The following is a 19,467-nucleotide window of genomic DNA, read 5'->3' on the forward strand; positions in this document are numbered from 1 at the left end:
GACCTGGGGGAAAACACTTGGGGGGGTCAAGGCTCATTCCAGCAAAGGCCAGCAGCAGGGTCCAGTGCAGGACTAGTTGGTACAGGTCAGAAGGGAGTTGCAGAAAAAGGCCTCTTGTTGGTTGTTGTGTCCTTGTAGCTTGAACAGGAGATCAGTCTTATGACCTTTAGATTGCACTTCTTTGAATTGGTTACACAAGGGGGAGAGAGAAGGTTCAGTCTTGTAGGTTCTTCGAAAGTTACAGTCAGCAGGCCCACTCCTCTTCTCATGTCCAGAAAGGGATTTGAGTAGGGCACTAGGGAGGCAACATTTATGCCTGGCACCAATCTGAGTGGGGGAAAGTCCGAACCACTCCTCACTCAATAGAACTGGAAGGTAACCCTACCCACTTTAGCAGTATTTCCTGGTCGCCTACTGCAAACAATCCCATGTTGCCCCTCTTTAAATCCAAGATGGTGAAAGACTTCCCACCTTGTGCAGAGCTTGAGCGCCAACCCCAGAGCTGTGACTAGGAAAATGAGCAACCTCTCCTCTGTGGTCACTCTAAACCAGTTCTAGGGCAGATCCTTGCCTACTGGTTCCTGCCTGACTTGGAGAACAAAGGCACGCCATGCTTAGTGTGGGACCGGTCATCCTTAGGGTGGTCTTTCCCCTACTGTTTGCTTGCTTACCTCCACGTTTTGCTGTATCTTTGTTTGCTTTAGGTCTCTGAGCACTTTAACCCTGCTAAGCAGTGCTAACGTGTATGTGCTTCTACCCTAGACCTGTTGACATTAGTGTACACCTGATTAACCGCATGCGTGCGGGCGGAATTCCGCTCGTACGCGGAGATTTTCAAAAGCGCATGTTACGTGACGAGCTGGGCTCGTCATCAGCGTAGCAGGAGGCTACCTCATGACGAGCCCAGCTCGTCATCAGCGTGGAAGGGGTTAATACATTTAGTCTACCTGTAAGTACCTTGTAAAGTGGTACACTATTTACCCAGGGCCTGTAATTAAACTACTACTAGGGGGTCTGCAACAATGGTTGTGCCACCCACATAAGTGGCCTTTCAAACCTGTCTCAGGACTGCCATTGCAGGGCCTGAGTGTGCAGGTTACTGCCACGTCAACTTGGCATTTAAAACCACTTGCCAAGCCCTTTTAATACACATAAATGTCCTGGCAGTGACAAACAGCTAAATGTGTTTTTCACTGCTGTGAGGCCCACTCCTTTTATAGACTAGCATTGGGGATTCCGTAAAATACCTTTTGAGCTGCAATTCCTGATTGAAGGGGAGTAGCTACTTTGTGTTTAATATCTTTGGAATTGTGGTGCTAAATCCTCTATAATGTTAAAGTTGGATTTGACATTACCATTTTAGAAATGCCATTTTTTAGAAAGTGGACATTTCTCTGCTCTTCCTGCTCTGTGCGCCTTGCAGCCTGTCTCCAACACACATCAGAACTGGGTGACAGCTACACTTTGTGCATTCCCTCTAGACAGCCACATCACAAGAAGGGAAGAGTGTGACAGGAGATTCATTTGCATGCTGATAGCCTTCCTAGGCAGGAAGGGGGAGTGGTGGCTTACATTTATATCTGAATAGGTTGTCCTGCCCTCTTACAAAGGGCTGATTTGCCCCTAATGGTAGTCTGGGCTGAAAGGGATCCTTGTTCACTTCAGAGAGTTATTTAAAGTCACATCCTACACTTTTGATTATAAGTACTGGGGCTCTGGCCCTACTTAATCAGTACACTCCTGGACCTGGGAATAACTCTGTTGGAGTAAAGACTGCTGTGTGGAAAGGATTGCCACTTTGCTGTGACTATTGTTCTAAGGAACTGCTTCTCTGTTTTGCTGAGCCGCCCTGCTGCTTGCTGATCTCTGCCCTACTGAGGATGGACCCGTCTCACTTGCACCCAGAGTGCCTCCAAGAGCTTGCTGGCTTTCCTCCTGTTTGCTGAAGTCTCAGGGACACAAAATACTTCCTACAATCCTGCTTGTACTGTTGGACTCTGCCATCTGTGAGTCCTACTCTTATGTGAGGTGCCCCCTCCAATCCTGGAATTCAGAAGTGGGTTCTACAGCTGATTTCTGCAAAAACTGATGCGTTGCCGCGACTGCATGAGAATTTCTGCGGTATCGCCCTTCGACGCCAAGCAGTAACTGGTCGCGGATGAAGAACCCACAGCCTGTGTGGCTCAGCAGCGGCGCAGTGGCTGTTTGACCACGAAGCTTTGTATTAACTTCAACAAAGCTGACGGCAACGCGAGACCCTCTCTGCACAGCTGAACGATGATGTAGTAGACTCCAGACGTCAACAAAATCTTTATCCAAGGTATTTCTTCAGCAGGACCTGTCTGGGTCTTGTAGTCGGCCTATTGTTGTTCACTGTTGGCCTGAACTGTGACTTTGCACCAGCCCCTGATGAACTCAAGTAACCTTTTGACTGCTAGTGGCTTCTGAGCACCTGTTTCACAATTAAACTTTACAAATTCATATCTCGACTTCTACTGATTGGACTTTCGTTGTTTGGGTCTTGTTTTAATCAGATAAATATTCTCTATGTTTCTAAACCTGTGCGGAGTCTTTTGGTGGTGTTTTGTGCCAAGCTACCAGAGGGTGAGCACAGTTTAATGTAGGGTGTGTATCTGACTTTACAAGTCTAAGGGATATCCCTGGAATGACTTATACACAAAACAATATGATTATACTACTGTGAGCACACCTGGTCCTTACCCACCCCTCCGAAATCAGGCCAAAAGCTAAAATGCAGCGTTAACACTCTTTATTAAAATATAATCAGAAGATATACTTTGTTAAAATTTCAGAATACACATGTTCCGAAAACATACAATATAAAAACATTTCATTTAATTAAAAAATCAAAGAATACTTTTTTACATAAATTTCTGGAGTACAGTATATTATAATAATTCCTAATAACGTAAGCATAGAATACAACAATTCATTACACAATTTCAAAAACAAACCATAAACCCCATCTATTGAGATAGTTCGAACAATTTTTCTACCAATTGATAAGATCCAATAGCCTTTACGCTGATAATACCACAGCACCCAACGTGTTTATTTAACATATAGGTGGTGCCTTCTGGGCTTTACTTGGATTCTCTAGAGCTCAGTGCGTCGACGTGTTTCGGTGTTGGTGCCGTTGATGTGGTCACACCTTCCTCAGGACAGAAATTTGTATGGGGTCCTCAATTTCATATGACTGGTATCCTTCTTGATTTTTGTGGTTTAAGGAAACTTATGTGGACTGGAAATGATCACCTCGGGTATTAGTGTCGATCTACCCCCAGCTTGTTGATGGATAACTAATACCAGTGGTGAAGTCTTATGATATTAGGTCGGTGTCGCCCTGAAGTTCAATATGTTACACAACTCCAGTCAGCCATTTTTGCCATTCCTGCCATTCCTGCCTTGATTACTGTTTCGTCTTTAATCTCCTTAGGGTCTGTGTTTGTAGTATTATCTAGGTTCGGGGTTGCCTCCTTATTAAAATGTTTGTTGCCTTGTCTTTGATATACACGTATCTTATTTTTGGAGACTTGTTATCATTGTGATGCTCCGTATTACCAGGATTTTGTTATATACTCGGAGGATTCATTGAATCGGGAGAGACCGGAGGTTTTGTTCGGGCGCGGCCAGAAATCAGAACATATCCAGTTCTACATAATTGACTGAGCCATCGCGACATATATCCTCCGAGTATGTAACAATATCCTGGTAATACGGAGCATCACAATGATAACAAGTCTCCAAAAATAAGATACGTGTATATCAAAGACAAGGCAACGAACATTTTAATAAGGAGGCAACCCCGAACCTAGATAATACTACAAACACAGACCCTAAGGAGATTAAAGACGAAACAGTAATCAAGGCAGGAATGGCAAAAATGGCTGACAGGAGTCGTGTAACATATTGAACTTCAGGGCGACACCGACCTAATATCATAAGACTTCACCACTGGTATTAGTTATCCATCAACAAGCTGGGGGTAGATTGACACTTATACCCGAGGCGATCATTTCCAGTCCACATAAGTTTCCTTAAACCACAAAAATCAAGAAGGATACCAGTCATATGAAATTGAGGACCCCATACAAATTTCTGTCCTGAGGAAGGTGTGACCACATCAACGGCACCAACACCGAAACGCATCGACGCACTGAGCTCTAGAGAATCCAAGTAAAGCCCAGAAGGCACCACCTATATGTTAAATAAACACGTTGGGTGCTGTGGTATTATCAGCGTAAAGGCTATCGGATCTTATCAATTGGTAGAAAAATTGTTCGAACTATCTCAATAGATGGGGTTTATGGTTTGTTTTTTAAATTGTGTAATGAATTGTTGTATTATATGCTTACGTTATTAGGAATTATTATAATGTACTGTACTCTTCAGAAATTTATGTAAAAAAGTATTCTTTGATTTTTTTAATAAAATGTTTTTATATTGTATGTTTTCAGAACATGTGTATTCTGAAATTTTAACAAAGTATATCTTCTGATTATATTTTAATAAAGAGTGTTAACGCTGCATTTTAGCTTTTGGCCTGCTTTTGGAGGGGTGGGTAAGGACCAGGTGTGCTCCCAGTAGTATAATCATATTGTTTTGTGTATAAGTAATTCCAGGGATATCCCTTAGACTTGTAAGGTCATATAGTACCCTGTTCCCTGGAACGCGAGGGGTCTTCTCTCCTCTCCTTAACCCTGTGTATCTGACTTTCCCTGACTAGAGTGGTGGTCCCTACTTGGACAGGGTGCAAACCTCTGCCAACTAGAGACCCCATTTCTAACACCCAGCCATCACCTAACATTTGCCAGTGACAGGTCTGTTTGAATTTAATCATTACCCTGGGCACAGCTCAGATGGTCTTCCTGCCAGAGGATCAGATACATCTGCCCACACCCAGGTCTTTGTCCTACTCTGGGAGAGGTTTTCACAGGTTGTCTGTAATTTCATTAAAAAACGATTTAATGGAATACCATTACTGAGAAACCATTTCATCTATACGGTTTAATGGAAATTCTCGGGATGAATGGCATTAACCTTTTCATAGAAACCAATTAATAGAAAGCCTTTTTTCTTTTTTCTCTAAATTGGCTTCTGCATACTTATTTTTCTTTAAGTGTAAATGAAATGGTTGCGGGTCTTACTTTCAGAAACATGCTTGTCCAAGGTATTTATTTCAGTCCTTCACGTCAGGGGACATTATTTTGGACTTATATCTTTTACATTGTCAAACAATTACTTGGGATGCTTTTAGTTCACTGATCCCTCACCACCCTAAACACCATCCATTTCTGTTCCTTAAAAATGCTTCCCCATGCATAAATCACATACATCTCTGATCCACAAACTCCTCCAATCTGTGAACGCTTAAAGCCCTTTCTATTCCTAAACGCTACCCATCTTTAAAACGAAAACCACCTCACAACCGTTAACTCCACCCATTCCTGAACCCTAAAAACCCAACCATCCCTGAACCTTTAAAATTCCGCACCACCCCTATACTCCACTCATCCCTGAACACAAAGAAAAACCAATCACCACTCCTGATAACCACCAATTCAGGGCCCCTTATAAGCCCTCACCACCCCTATGCTCCAGCATCCCTGAACCTTCAAAATCCTTTCTACATATACACTTCACCTATTCCTGAACCTTGAAAACCCCACGCCACCCTAAACTCCACCCATTACAGAACATTAGAAACACTTCACCACCCCAAAACTCTTTACCCATCACTAAAATTTAAAAAACTCATAAGCCCTAGACTCCACCCATCCACATAACAAAAAAACAAACAAGTTTTGGCATAGCCAATAGGCCTTGCTTTTGGGACCTTATAAGTATTTAGTTATGCAGCACAATATCCTTGGTGCAACAACACCAACCGTAGCATGGCTAAATACTTATAAGGTCCCATAGGCGAGACCTATTGGCAATGCCAATACTTGTTGTTTTTCTTTTTTGTCCTTGCATTTAGTACCAAATGTTGTCTTATCGTTTGATTATCTTTGTAAAAGTGTTTTGCTACCTCTTGAGTATTGTACACGCTATAAAAATGCTAATACGTAAATAAAAATTGCTTTAGCTGAACTTTCCAAAAGAGTCTATAAATAGCTTGTGAACAGTAATGGCATTGATATTTTTACAGAAGCTGGTGTCTTGCTTGATTAGAACTTGTATTCCCTGCAATAGACAGTAAGGTGGAACTTTTTATGTGAGTTACACCCACCCCGATTCAAAACGGGCAAGCCCTCCCCACAACCACAAAGGACTCAAATGCCATATTCTGTAGACAGCTAAGGTCCAACATATTTTGTGTCCTCAGCGCCCGAGAACAAACTTGTATTTTAGGGTCCTGAAAATGAGAATAATCTCTGCAGTGCATATACAAAATTGTAGACAAAGCACCGCAGAGAACAACGTTTAGCGGGAGTGGGGTTAGGAATAAGAAGAGCATATCATTAATTCTAGGAAAAATAATATATCAGAGATTAAACAATTTATATTATTGGAAACACTGAAGAACGCCCATGAGGAAGAGCGCAACAAGGAAAGCAAAAACCACCGACCACATAACTGAATGTGATCTTTGCTTGAAGATCACCATCCTTCCCGTCTCTGCGCGCGCACCCCGGAGTCAGAGTCTGCTGAAGGTTAGGGAATGGAGGGGAGATCTCGATCGTTTGCTAATGATCAACCTTGTGAGTCCTTTGCTGCAAAAGTGAAAGAAGCCGAGCCTAGAAGGAAGAGCCGCTGAAATTGTCGGTGGCAGGGTCCGATGTGCTCTCCTTTGAGAACAGCGAGATACAATCTTTGTTTGGCAAGCACTGCGTTTAGGGCTTTTTAGCTAACAATACCAGAAAAGGCGCGCACCAGCAAAAGCAGGCTGGCGAGTGGTGTGCGATGTGCGCGCACCATGACGAAAGAGAAAAGCCATATGGCGCCTCTGCTCATCATTGTGCGCGTAACCGCACACTCTATGCCTGCCAAAAGCATGTGGTAGCACTTTGAAAACCCACACACTAAATGTCACGCCAAGCAGCGCATGCGCCGGCTCAGGCGAGATCTAACAATCCTCCACACCCCTACATGCCACCCATCCCTGAATCTTAGAAACCCATCAGCACCCCTAAACTCAGCTCATCCGTGAACCCTAAAAAACCCTCCCCACCCTAAACTACACTCATGCCTAAGCCCTAAAAAACCCTCACCACCCCTATATTCCACCCATCCCTGAAGCCTAAAAACCTTATAAACCCCTCATCGCCCCTAAACACCACCCATCCATGAACTCACAACACCCTTACTAACCCTAAACTTCATCCAAGGATGTAATTTTTGATGTTCCCTGTTCATAATTTTTCCTTTAACAGTGGTTCTTTTAATTTTCAATTTATTTGTATGTTGAATGTCCAGTTTAAAACTGCACAGCTAGGCTACAAATGGTAGGTCTACAGTAATATTTACTCTGTCAATGTAGTGGATTGCACAATCCGTGCTGGAGTCCAATGGTGTCATTTAACGTACAGGCCGTAGAGACACCTTTGTACCATATGCATGGGACTTATAGACAAGTTAAATATGACAATTAGGGTGTTGGCAATTTCATCATGTGCAAAGGGGGAGCACAGGCACTTTATCACTGGTTAGCAGTGATAAAGTGCACAGAATTATACAACCAGAAAAACAGTCACGACAGGAAACTAAGGGTACACCACCCAAAAGATAGACATTTGCAACACTCACCATAGATTATCTCTCATTTTTATAAGTGAAATAAGGCCTGTGACAGTGTGCAGAAGATCACTACTACCCCACATGTTCTGCATCTCATTGCTGTATTAAGTGTATGAACACTCACTGCTGTTTTCGGTACATTAGCTCTCCACAGTAATTATCCTTTGAAGCATGTGATACCTTACTGGAAACATCGAGCAGGACAGCTTTTGTTTTACTTTTTTTGGGCATTTCTTCAAACAGAATATCATGTACAGCATATAGGATTGTGAGGACTGTGCTGTGACTATGGGATTCCGCCATAGCTTTAACATATGCAGTGTACTAGCATATCACTAACATAATGTATAACAAATTCCGTAGCAATGGAAAAGAACAGTTTCTTAAACCGAAACACACCACCACCCTCCTCCGCTACCCCCCTATGCTCCCATCCGTCCATCTGGCCAGCGCATTCAGGATGCTATCTGAGTTGACCTTCAATCTGTCCATAATCAGACCCAGCTAGTCAGCCCCCCCATTCATTGCAGACTCCAGGCCTGCTCGCCTCTTGGGCACTCCACCATCCATTCTTCATCTGCTATCTATTGGTGCCAGGCGTGCTCTTCGTGGGTTGGCCTGGCATTGGGAGGGCCTCTTAAGACCTGTATCATGGCACCCCGCGAGATCAAGTCATCCGCTACCCTGTCATCTCTTCACGACTTTCTCATATGCTCTTCCTCTGCCCCCGCCCATTCCAATACAGCTCTCCGCCACTCCTGCTGCAAGGGTGGCGGTGGACTCAGCCAGGTGATAGCGATATTCCTTTCTAGCTAATAAGAGACCTAGGATCATAAACTTCCTACTCTGTTTCTTCTTGGCTTTGCCAGGAAGCAGGCCCAAGAGCCACTATTTAATCATGAGTGGGACGTCCCATTGCGCAACCCCCTGGCTAGCACAGAACAGCTTAATGCAAACGAAAGTATACAATCTATTTCAATTGCCTTAAGCATACAGTAGGTCGCTGTTAATTGAAAGGTAGATAACTATAGAAAGCTGCAAAGCGAGAAAGAGCTAAACCAAAGGATACAGTTTCCGCAGATGAAGAGGATGATGAAGTAAATGCAGACCAGCATTCCGGGAAAAGATGGGCCGCCATATGCCATGATTCCATCATACATTACAGAGTTCCAATCCTCACCAGTCAGGATCTAAATAACAACATGCTCTGCGTCAATGTAATATTAGTTGACTTTTTCCCCACTTTTTGTTGGCATTTCGTCAAACACAATATCATGTACAGCATATGGGATTGTGAGGACTGTGCTGTGACTGTGTGGTGCCAGGGATTCCGCCATAGCTTTAACATATGCAGTGTACTAGCATATCAATAACATAATGTAGTATCTACAAATCGTCCTAGGTTGTAAGTCTGTGAGAGTTGTTAATCAGCCAGACTAAATAAAATGACACTTTATTCTAGTTTGGTAGGACAGGAACAGAGGAATATGTGCAGCAAGCTGAATACATGTACAGTCACTGCAAGAGTCGACTGGTCCCACTGCAGGCCAGGAGGAAGTGGGGGCTGTTAAATAAAATGTTGTCTTGTGCGCAGGCAATTTCTGAAGAACCTGGTAGCCAAGAGCATCTGTCCCTACAAGGCACCTTGAACCATTAACTTCAGTGTGCACCACAGTCTCAGTAGAAGCAGCCGGCAACCCCTTACTGGGGCCCAAAATTATTTTGTAGGGCATGCGCAGACCAGGCCTATTAAGAACTAAAGTAAAGAGAGCAGAAGCGCGTGGGTTAAGCCCGGTATTGCACATCACAAGTGAGGCAATCTCAGAGAAGCATCTCCACGGTTAGCACATTATCACAAGTACCAGGATTTGACTGTGATGTTGGGCAAATCATTAAATCTATGTGCCTTATATTCTAACCATGAGTAAAACAAACATTTAAACAACACAACTGTGCGGTAGCTGTCTAATTTAATGCCTAGAACTGTCCTAGTTCTATTTCCACCCCCTGCTTTCCATACTCTGTGGTTTCTTTAAGCTGTTCTCAACTACGCCCTCACACTGCTCTATAGACAGCATCTCATATTCAAGATGTTCTTGCTGTGGTGAGTATGTTCTACATAAGGTGCTGTGGTGAGTATGTTCTACATAAGGTACTGCACCAAGTAGCTAAGTTTATGCTATATCAAAAGCTTTATGAATAAATAAAAATGCGATGTAATAAAGATAAAGAAGTCGCTTAAAAACCGAACATCCTGACGTGTGAATACATATTTCCAGGCTAGCCAAATGGATTGGGCTATTGTCCTTCTGCCATGAGACCATTTGTGCTCTTTGGTGTTCACAATACTGATAGCCATCAGTATTGTAAATAAGTAAAACCCTATAACAGGGGCTTGCTTAATAGGGGGTTTATGGTCTATCCCACCCACCTAATCAACGCTGAAAGTCAGGTTTTAGAGGGTCCCGTCAGGCCTGAGTACCTCCTGCATGCCTCTGTCTCTTATATGATACAGAATAGTTTCCCGAGCTGTGCTGTTTCCATTGTGCCTTTTCAGGGCCTGGGCCAGGTGTAATGATGATACTGAAACATGTCTGAGAGGTGGAAACATCTTCCTAGTGTGGCAATGTTCTGTGTGTACTCTAGCTCTCTTCTGCTCCCCATCAATATTTGAGACTTATATGCCCTTCCACTCTTTTCATTACTCAACCTTTTAACCCTTCAAGGAGGCAGAACCTGTGCGGGTATGAGGGGTACCCCCCTGAAATTAAGGAAACGTATCAAAAATGTAACGTGAGGACAGCTTTCCTGGCACGTCATAATACCAGTCTGTAGGAGGCATTTCACTTGTTTACAAGTCAAATATGAGCACAAGGATTGTTTGATACCCTCCAAATGAAAGCGAGTTAAGAGGACCGACCATTAAGATGACCAACCTAATGTCCTGTCGACATGCTGCATTAAACTCTCCTACACTAGCCCTTTGCAGCGTTGGGCCTTCTTCACGGCAATGCGCCAATTCAAGCTTACTAGCATCTCGAAACAGAAGTATTAGTTGTGTAGTGCAGGACTTCTGGCCCTTCAAGGTATGTTCTAAACAAAATCCAGGCACACAGTGGCACTTCACACATTTCTCTTCTCCAACATTTTTCAGAATGTCCACCTGCCCACTGACATTTGTAAGACCCCACTTAAACTTCTGTTTCCTCAAAAACTCTCCTTCACCATAACCCCCTCCACCGCAGCCCTCGATATGCCATTTTATTTGTTTGGTAGACTTCAGTGCTGGCTGAGAAATCTCAGACTCTCACCCCCTGAATTCTACTGACTAAGCTACGCCTTTAAATACGTACTCCTTTGGCTGTGGGACTTGGTAAATCCTGGGCTGCATAGTTATTCCCCATTTCGAGGGATTTAACTTGAATCATGCACGGAAATATTGGATGGTAGCGGAAACTTGTGCCGTAGCCTCACCAAAATATTTGGAAAAATGGGGGTTAAACCATTGTTAAAATCATTACAAACCAACAATAGTGCTCTCATATATACAAGCTCACTTAAAGATGCCCAGACACAGAAACCATAAAAAAGGCTTTCAAAATGTATGCATCAAGAAATGTCCTGAAAATAACAGTATTTCACAGCCTGAAAGAGACGGGAGGAATCTGAAGTGTAATGGAAGGTTGTTTCATAATTAGGCTGCTTTTCACAAAATTATCTTCAGTAGGATGTGTACACCGCATTGAGTGCAATGGGCCCTTTTCGAGCATTTATTTTCAAGATATTAAGATAGATATTTAAGATAGAACGCGCAGCCCATCCTGGCTGCTTTAAAAACGAAACCATTTTTTAAACAACTTCCGGTCTGGGAATTCCACATATGATATTTGAGATGCGGCCATAATGGACACTCATAACCCGATGCACACTTTGCACCTCAAAGTTGGAACACCATGCTGCAGAAAAATAAACTCTGAACCTAGAGCTTACCACACACGACTTCAAAATTGCTGATCTCTAGAAATGTATCAATATTTCAATTTCCACCAAAACCTTCGAGGAAACACCCCAGTCTTCACATGGTGTCTCTGTATGCCATAAACTAAAGAGTGCAGTGGTTGAGGTCCCAATAAACATTCCTCACCACTGTCCTCAACCATACCTGAAATACTGTGAGCAGGGACTGAGGGAAGTTGTCAAAGGTACTTCTCCTGGTCTGCATCTCATCGAAGTTGAACTTGCCACCGAAAAGTTGCATCCCCAGGAGCGAGAAGATGATGATGAAGAGGAAGAGCAGGAGCAGCAGGGAGGCGATGGACCGCACAGAGTTCAGCAGGGACGCCACCAGGTTGCTCAGGGAGTTCCAGTACCTTTGTTGGAGAGTGGGGTGATAGAATTTGGGATTGTGGTGAGAAGATGAGGAGTGATTGAGAGCAGGGTGGTGATGAAAGGTGAGGAGGAAATGCAGGTCAGTGTGATGGCGAGAAGTGAGGTGGTGGACAGTGAAGCAAACAGTAGAGTGAAGTAGTCGCGTGGTGTGGTTGCGAGTAAAGTAGTGGATCAGGGATGTGGTGTAGGACAAGGTGATGTGACGAGGAATTGGGTCATCAGGGTGGTGGTGGTGTTAAACAGTAGTGGTAAGCATAAGCATCGTGGTGTAGAATGCATATGGGACATTGAGCAAGGAGATGGTAGTATTGGGTTTGCGGAAGAGAATGTGTTGTGTAGAAAGCAAGTAGTAGGTAGACGGGCAGTATGGTAGTGAGTTATGGTTGGAGGCGTGGAACAGCGTGGGATAAAGAAGTGTTAAGAAGGTCGTGGAGGAAAATAGAACATTGGTGGTTGGCATAACGGTGGAAGTCATTGACAGGGTAGTGGTAGGAAAATGGTGGAGAAAACGTTAGCAGAATGAAGTGCACATGTAGCATGATGGTGGTGGGTAGTCCAGGAATTTAAGGAGCAGGTTCACAGGTGGCGATGGCAAATAGAGTGATGGTTGTGAGGGATGTTGTTATGTGGCAAACAAGTGGGCAGCAGTGAATCATAGATGATTGGTGCGTTTAAAGTGACAGTGGACAGAGAAGTGGCGAGCATAGTGTTGGTAACGTGCATGTGATGGTGGATATTGATGATAAGATAATATGGTACAGGGGTGATGGGGAAATAGACAGTCATGAGTAAATAACAGAGGCAGATGATTAGTTGTTTTACCTATGCACTTCTCAATACAATGATTTATTTAATTCAAAGTTTAATTAGGATGTGAATAATAGCTTTGTAACAGGTTTAGGATAAGCAGCCGAAGCTAAATTGTTACTTAAGACATTTAATTGAGAATGTAGGACACAGAAAAAGCAATGGAGAGTTTAAAGCTGCAAACGAAAACCAAGTTAAATTTTCAACATCATGAAGGGGAAATTGCTTTTTTTAATATTCCATTTATATTTAATACATCCATATATGTGGGTGTCAAATCCACTATGTTAAGTGTGACACTGTCAGCCTATTCTGGACTTTTAGCTACAGATTGCTGTGTTCTGTGAAATTTAGTTATGCATTTATTAATTTAAATATAAATATAGGCTTATAAATTACTGTAAATGTGACTAGTCGAAGCTTCAAGATTGACTAAATGTGTCACACTTGATAAGCGGTTTCTTACTGCTATGTTGATATCCATAGACTTTTTTGGACTTAGTGAAAATGTGTATGTCAGTGTAAGGATCTCAGTGCACTTATGCATACTGTATGTGCTTATGAATGTTGTGTGCCTCATTGTCTATTTTTGTGCTTGAATAGTGTAGGAAAGTGCCCTTTTTGTATGGTTACCCCCTACTTTTTGCTTCAATGCTGATGGTTATGACACCGGAAGTGCACTGGAGCCTGCTGCCCAGGCCCCTGTGCTCCCTCCCATAAACTGATATGTATGAATTGGTAACCCCAACTGAAAAGGACTCTAACCTAATAAGTTCCTAGTATATGGTACCAGTGGTAACCAGGGAATGGATGTTGAAGGGGTTAACAGGGCCTGAAGCACTGTTTGTGCCACCCTCAGTCACCCAAGAAAACTAATGAAAGCAGGACTGCCATTGCAGAATGCAAGAGCAGTGTAAACTGCTCAAACTCGACTTTGCCATCACCATGTGTGGCAAAGTCAATGTACTACCTTTAATGTATGCCAGTCACACCTAAGGAAGGCCTCCTGAGCCTAGGAGGCAGGGTTCATAATACAAAAAGTGAAGACATGTAAGTGCTAGCATATATATCTAAATAGTGGCCTTTAACACAAAAGGAACATATAAGTGATAGGTGGTCCTTAGGATAACATTGACTGACACCCGGTCAACTCTAAGGCCAGCTCCATTACGGTACTGCTGAAATATGTCATGTTTGGTAACAAACAACGTCCCTCATCACCCATGACATGAATCTCGTGTCGAGGATGATGTGGCATGCACCCAAGTGGATACCTTAGAGGTTGCCCACCTGGTTGCCCCCGCCTTTCCTGTGCTCTGGCTGGCAGCCTGCAGCTGTTGCCATCAAGACAGGATTCTGAATCCCTGCCAGGAGGTGTGAACTCTTCCAGGAGTCAGAAACAATGGCCTGGACGGGAAGGAGATTACATCTTCCTCCATGACAGGATGGCTAGTGAAGTGGCACATCAAGGCGTTGAGCTTTAAAGCCTTCACCGCCTGTGATATGCAACAGGCTGTCACCCAAAGGAGGAAGCAGCCTGCCCCATGTCCCCAAGGCGCATCTGTACCCGGGCAGGTGGGAAAATTAAGTCTTCAGGAGGTGTACACCCCCAGAAGGATAGCCACACCTCTAGGGTGGGCTACCTGGACTTCTGTCATTTTTAAAAGTGGTAGACTAGAGGGATCTAGGTAGAAAAGGTGACACACAGCTCAGGTCTTTTAACCTCCGGGGCAGATGATACGCTGTGGCTTGTCGCCCATTGGCCACTTGCACTCACACCCTTGCATCCACAACCCTAGCACCCCTAAATCTATGATTTAAGGGCTACCCCTGACACCAGACCCTCAGTTCCTATCTGATTTGCAACAAAGGACAAAGAGGAGATCATGTTAGCGACAACAGGATCTGCACAAAGAAAATGCATAATTACTAGTGCTTTGCATTGACTGCAATGTTGAAGTTTTGCCGTATTGTTTTGCACTGATTTAATATTGCTTCTAAAATCCATAACTCCGGTTATACTTACCAGATTAACTTCATTCTGGTGTTTAACTTTATATAAAAATCTGCTTTATTTTTTCTAAATTGGTGTTGGATTACTTTTGAGTCATGTCAATTACTTAATGTCCATGTTGGTACTCTGAAATGCTTACCACATGTTCTTCTAGTAAAGCCTGACTGCTCTTTGCCACTCTACCAGAGCTAAGGATTTATTATTGTGCATCCAAGAACTATCTTTGGGGCATTGTGAGCGTATTGCATGGTGACGCCTAACCAGCATCACCACATAATACTCCAGTTTCCTACAAAACATTAGTAGCAGCAATGCTGAAGTCAAAATTTACCATGAAATTGCAATGTTTTTAGGGGATTAGCTAAGAGGAGTATCAGTACACATCCATTACCATGGCTGACAGTTCAACAGAGCTTCACTATTAGAGAAAGTCATAGCAAATATGCGTTCATGTACCTGTTAAGATATAACTAAACGTTTTTAAATATATCATTTCTAATAAGTGACCTAATTCTTAGACTTTTTTAAAGAACTTTGAAAAATACCTTGAGTGGCGCAAAACACGAGAATGTCAAGACGAAGGCTCGGGCGGGCCACTGCTTTGAGCTAGAACCGAGTGTCTTTTATGGCTTTCCATAAATCTTACATTTTTCAGCATACGTGCTTTTCCTTCTCTGCACCTGTGGCAAACGTCTTGGAACTGTACGATTGCAACTCGTCTTGGACCAAAGCTCAATTCCCCCAGACAGAGGGACTCCATTAGAGAGCCAATGGCAACTCCAGATTCCCCTGGACTAGTGGTACTAGTCCCTGCACACTGCAGGTAAAAGCAACGCAGCAGAACTAAACAAATTGCGGGCTATCGGGCCCTCCAAAGAATCTCTCAAAAGTAGATGATCCTTTGCATTGTGGGGAACATCGTTCTGACCTCCAGCAAGTTTCAGGTGGCTCCCATTTTCTCCTGGATGTCAAAATAACTTTCTGATGACCTTACCGCTGCCGAAACTTGTTAGTCGCCAGTCCAGCAATCACTCTCTTTACTTGATACTGCACCTTGAGGGAACCCCGCAAAACCTTCATCCGACGTCAGTTGTTGTCAACGTTTTGCACCTGATTCCCCACCAGTAAGTGGTAAAACCAGCTCCCAGCTGCTTCTGCCACAGCACAAGGGACAGCCAGGACTACTCTGCACCCGGGCTTCTCGAGCCAGGTAAAATCAAACTGACTGTCATAGCTTGGTTCTGAGTTCCGCATCACCTTTACCCTCCTTGGGTTCCACGCAATCGACTTGCAAGTGACCAATTGTCACTAGTGCTTTGCATTGACCGCAATGTTGAAGTTTTGCCGTATTGTTTTGCACTGATTTAATATTGCTTCTAAAATCCATAACTCCGGTTATACTTACCAGATTAACTTCATTCTGGTGTTTAACATTATATAAAAATCTGCTTTATTTTTTATAAATTGGTGTTGGATTACTTTTGAGTCATGTCAATTACTTAATGTCCATGTTGGTACTCTGAAATGCTTAACACATGTTCTTCTAGTAAAGCCTGACTGCTCTTTGCCACTCTACCCGAGCTAAGGATTTATTATTGTGCATCCAAGAACTATCTTTGGGGCATTGTGAGCGTATTGCATGGTGACGCCTAACCAGCATCACCACATAATACTCCAGTTTCCTATAAAACATTAGTAGCAGCAATGCTGGAGTCAAAATTGACCATGAAATTGCAATGTTTTCAGGGGATTAGCTAAGAGGAGTATCAGTACACATCCATTACCATGGCTGACAGTTCAACAGAGCTTCACTATTAGAGAAAGTCATAGCAAATATGCGTTCGTGTACCTGTTAAGATATAACTAAACGTTTTTGAATATATCATTTCTAATAAGTGACCTAATTCTTAGACTTTTTTAAGGAACTTTGAAAAATACCTTGAGTGGCGCAAAACACGAGAATGTCAAGACGAAGGCTCGGGCGGGCCACTGGTTTGAGCTTGAACCGAGTGTCTTTTATGGCTTTCCATAAATCTTACATTTTTCAGCATACGTGCTTTTCCTTTTTATCTTCTTCAAGTCTTACTTCCATTTCTCTAAAGGAGCTGGAGTTGTGCTAGAATGGGTGGGCCAGGTTTTTACATTTGCACACTGGCATTTAGGTGACTGCACTTTTGCACACCTGTGCCTCAATCCATCTGCTAAAAATTGGTAGCACTTCACGGATAAAGTTGAGGTTAGAATTGGCTGCTGAACACGTATAATTATTTGTGATGTTTCCAAATGTTTGCCCTGAAAGAAGCAGTTGACCAGACACATAGCATCAAAAGAGTTAAGACAAAACACAGTGCAGACTTAAACGGTACGGATATTTCTATTGTATACGCAGACTATCAGGTCCTCGTCTCTCCCCTGGAAAACCTCCTTCCCTCATTAAAAGCACTCCGCCGATGCTTGGTTTGACAAGTGCTTACCTACCCACAAGTTTACTTGGAAGGAACAAAATCCTTTGCTGTAAAAGGCTCGAGCCTTTTGAGCATACATCTAACCACATGGCTTCTGGTCCTTACTGAGTTTAAAATGCTCCCTAAAACGCATCCCAGCTAGTTCAAATGAGCTATGTGGTGGGGATTCTGGTTGATGCAATTTAAGGCTTCAGTCCCTTGTGCTATAAAAAGTTTTAAATCACATCTAATCAACTACACGCTTTTTAGCTAGCTGCCCAACTGCATCAGCTTTGCTCCACTGAGCTTACATCTTCACACTTGGAGAAGAGGCCAGCACTTCCCGCTCCAGAGAACAGCGGCGCTCTGAAGGAGTATGTTTGCTGTCCAGAAGCTGGCGCCTGCTCCATACAGCTTAGATGGACAAAGAAGAAACACTGCTCGAACTTGAAGAGAGCTGAGCTGTCCTGTTCACGGTTGGTTCTCTTTTGAATGTGTGCAGACCATCCTGATCAGATGAGCAGAAAACACTGGTGAAGTTGTTTTCAACTATACCTAGAATTTACTGGGTGGCCTGCCAACCAATCGGGGGTGGGAGGGCGCAGAGGACCTAACATCAATGGTACAGCAGTGGACGGTCTTCCAAATTGAGTGATCCTGGAGGCATAATGGGGATTTTTGGGTGAAATTGATGCGGTCGGCAAAACAGGAGCACTTTGAACAAAAACTGAATTGTGGTCAGTCACCATGTTGTGGATACCTCTGTTTTGCAGAAACAAATCTCAAAGCCAGTGTTAGTTTTTTTTAAACAAAAACAACAGTGACCCATTGAATGGCACGTGAAGGAGGAGAGATGTCAGTGTTTTTTGTTCTAGTTCATTACTTCCATGGTTTAAGTGGTAGCTTCAAACTGGGAAATAAAGCATTGGAAGGCTGGCCCTACAGAAGACGGGAGTCTTCAAATGCTTTAAAGTGTGTGATACTGTGGAGGATGAGCCGCTGGTTAAAGGTTTTTGCCAGAAGAGCCATCTGACACTCAACTGTCGTAAATCAAGCACTTCCTCCATCTCCAAACGTGGCAGGGAAATCACGATTGGTGGACGAGGCAGTGGCCAAACGTTGGCATATATCAGACATCTACAAATCTCTTAATTGTGGAATCAGACTTCTAAGTATCATGATCCAAGAGCAGTTACTCTGGTCTACTAAAAGCTAATGTAGAAAAACCAGTTAAACGTCACTTTTTTTGCAAAAGTTATTGCGGTATGATTTTTTTTACATGATATAGGGGGTCATTTATGGTTCGTTGAAGCAGGCTCTCTGCCATGAATCATCAGTACGCTGCTACATGAAACCTGTGATTCCTCCACCCCATGTAAAGGTGGATGAAGCTCTGGATTTCTAATGGCAGAGTTTCAACTGGAGTTGGTGTCAGAAACCTTTGGCCCTCTAGCCCATTGATTACAGGCACCCAGGCTACAGCAGCAGAAGCCCCACCCTATTTAGGGTGGAGCATCCGCTACTGATTTTTCCTGCCTGGGTCTGACATGCAAGACGGGGGTTCTGGTTAGTAAAATAGCAGAATGTCTCTAATGTGCAGTGAGTAAATTCCCTGCATGTCAGGGAAATTTTTTTGATGCTTTTGGGGGTAGTTTATAGAAAGGGCAAAAAAAGAATTCACGCACGCTGCAACAACATGTCGGCCCACTCGACACCAAGCTGTTCAGAAAGTGTAGCTGCTGCACCAGCAGATAAACTTTGGGTGAAGAGATCCCTCAAAGGCCACCAGGAAAGTAGGGGGGTCTAAATGTGGTGGTAAGTGTTCTGCAGGGGAGCAGAAATGAGCTGCCGACCCAATAGGATGATGGGACACCGGCCGGCCTCTATTTGAGGGCTACATTATTTTCTTTTTGTACTGTTTGAGTACATCTGTATCTCGCCAGCGTAGGTGTGAGTCTATATGTGAGTGCGTGCTAGAAAGCCATGTGTGTGCTTTGTGACTTTAGTATACAGCGCAGACCTTGCCTTAAAACTCACATTTTATGATCTTCA

The 19,467-nt window shown here is 43.4% G+C and overlaps 2 protein-coding genes across 13 annotated transcripts in view; one reads left to right on the forward strand and one right to left on the reverse strand.

The window, feature by feature from the left end:
- Window positions 1-19,467, reverse strand: part of CACNA1C (calcium voltage-gated channel subunit alpha1 C) — a 2,299,705-nt gene that overhangs the window by 547,051 nt on the left and 1,733,187 nt on the right. For all 6 annotated transcript variants that reach the window (XM_078673661.1, XM_078673663.1, XM_078673662.1 and 3 more), the window contains exons 14-15: window positions 11,924-12,131; window positions 8,831-8,951 (exon numbers count right to left, since the gene is read on the reverse strand). In XM_078673661.1, coding sequence (XP_078529787.1) covers window positions 8,831-8,951; window positions 11,924-12,131 — 329 coding nt within the window. The remainder of the gene's footprint in view (window positions 1-8,830; window positions 8,952-11,923; window positions 12,132-19,467) is intronic.
- The window catches only part of LOC144808862 (uncharacterized), a 433,476-nt gene that overhangs the window by 202,574 nt on the left and 211,435 nt on the right, over window positions 1-19,467 (forward strand). The window lies entirely within an intron of this gene.

The sequence above is a fragment of the Lissotriton helveticus genome, chromosome 1_1, assembly GCF_964261635.1.
Source record: "Lissotriton helveticus chromosome 1_1, aLisHel1.1, whole genome shotgun sequence".
Taxonomy (NCBI): Eukaryota; Metazoa; Chordata; class Amphibia; order Caudata; family Salamandridae; genus Lissotriton; species Lissotriton helveticus.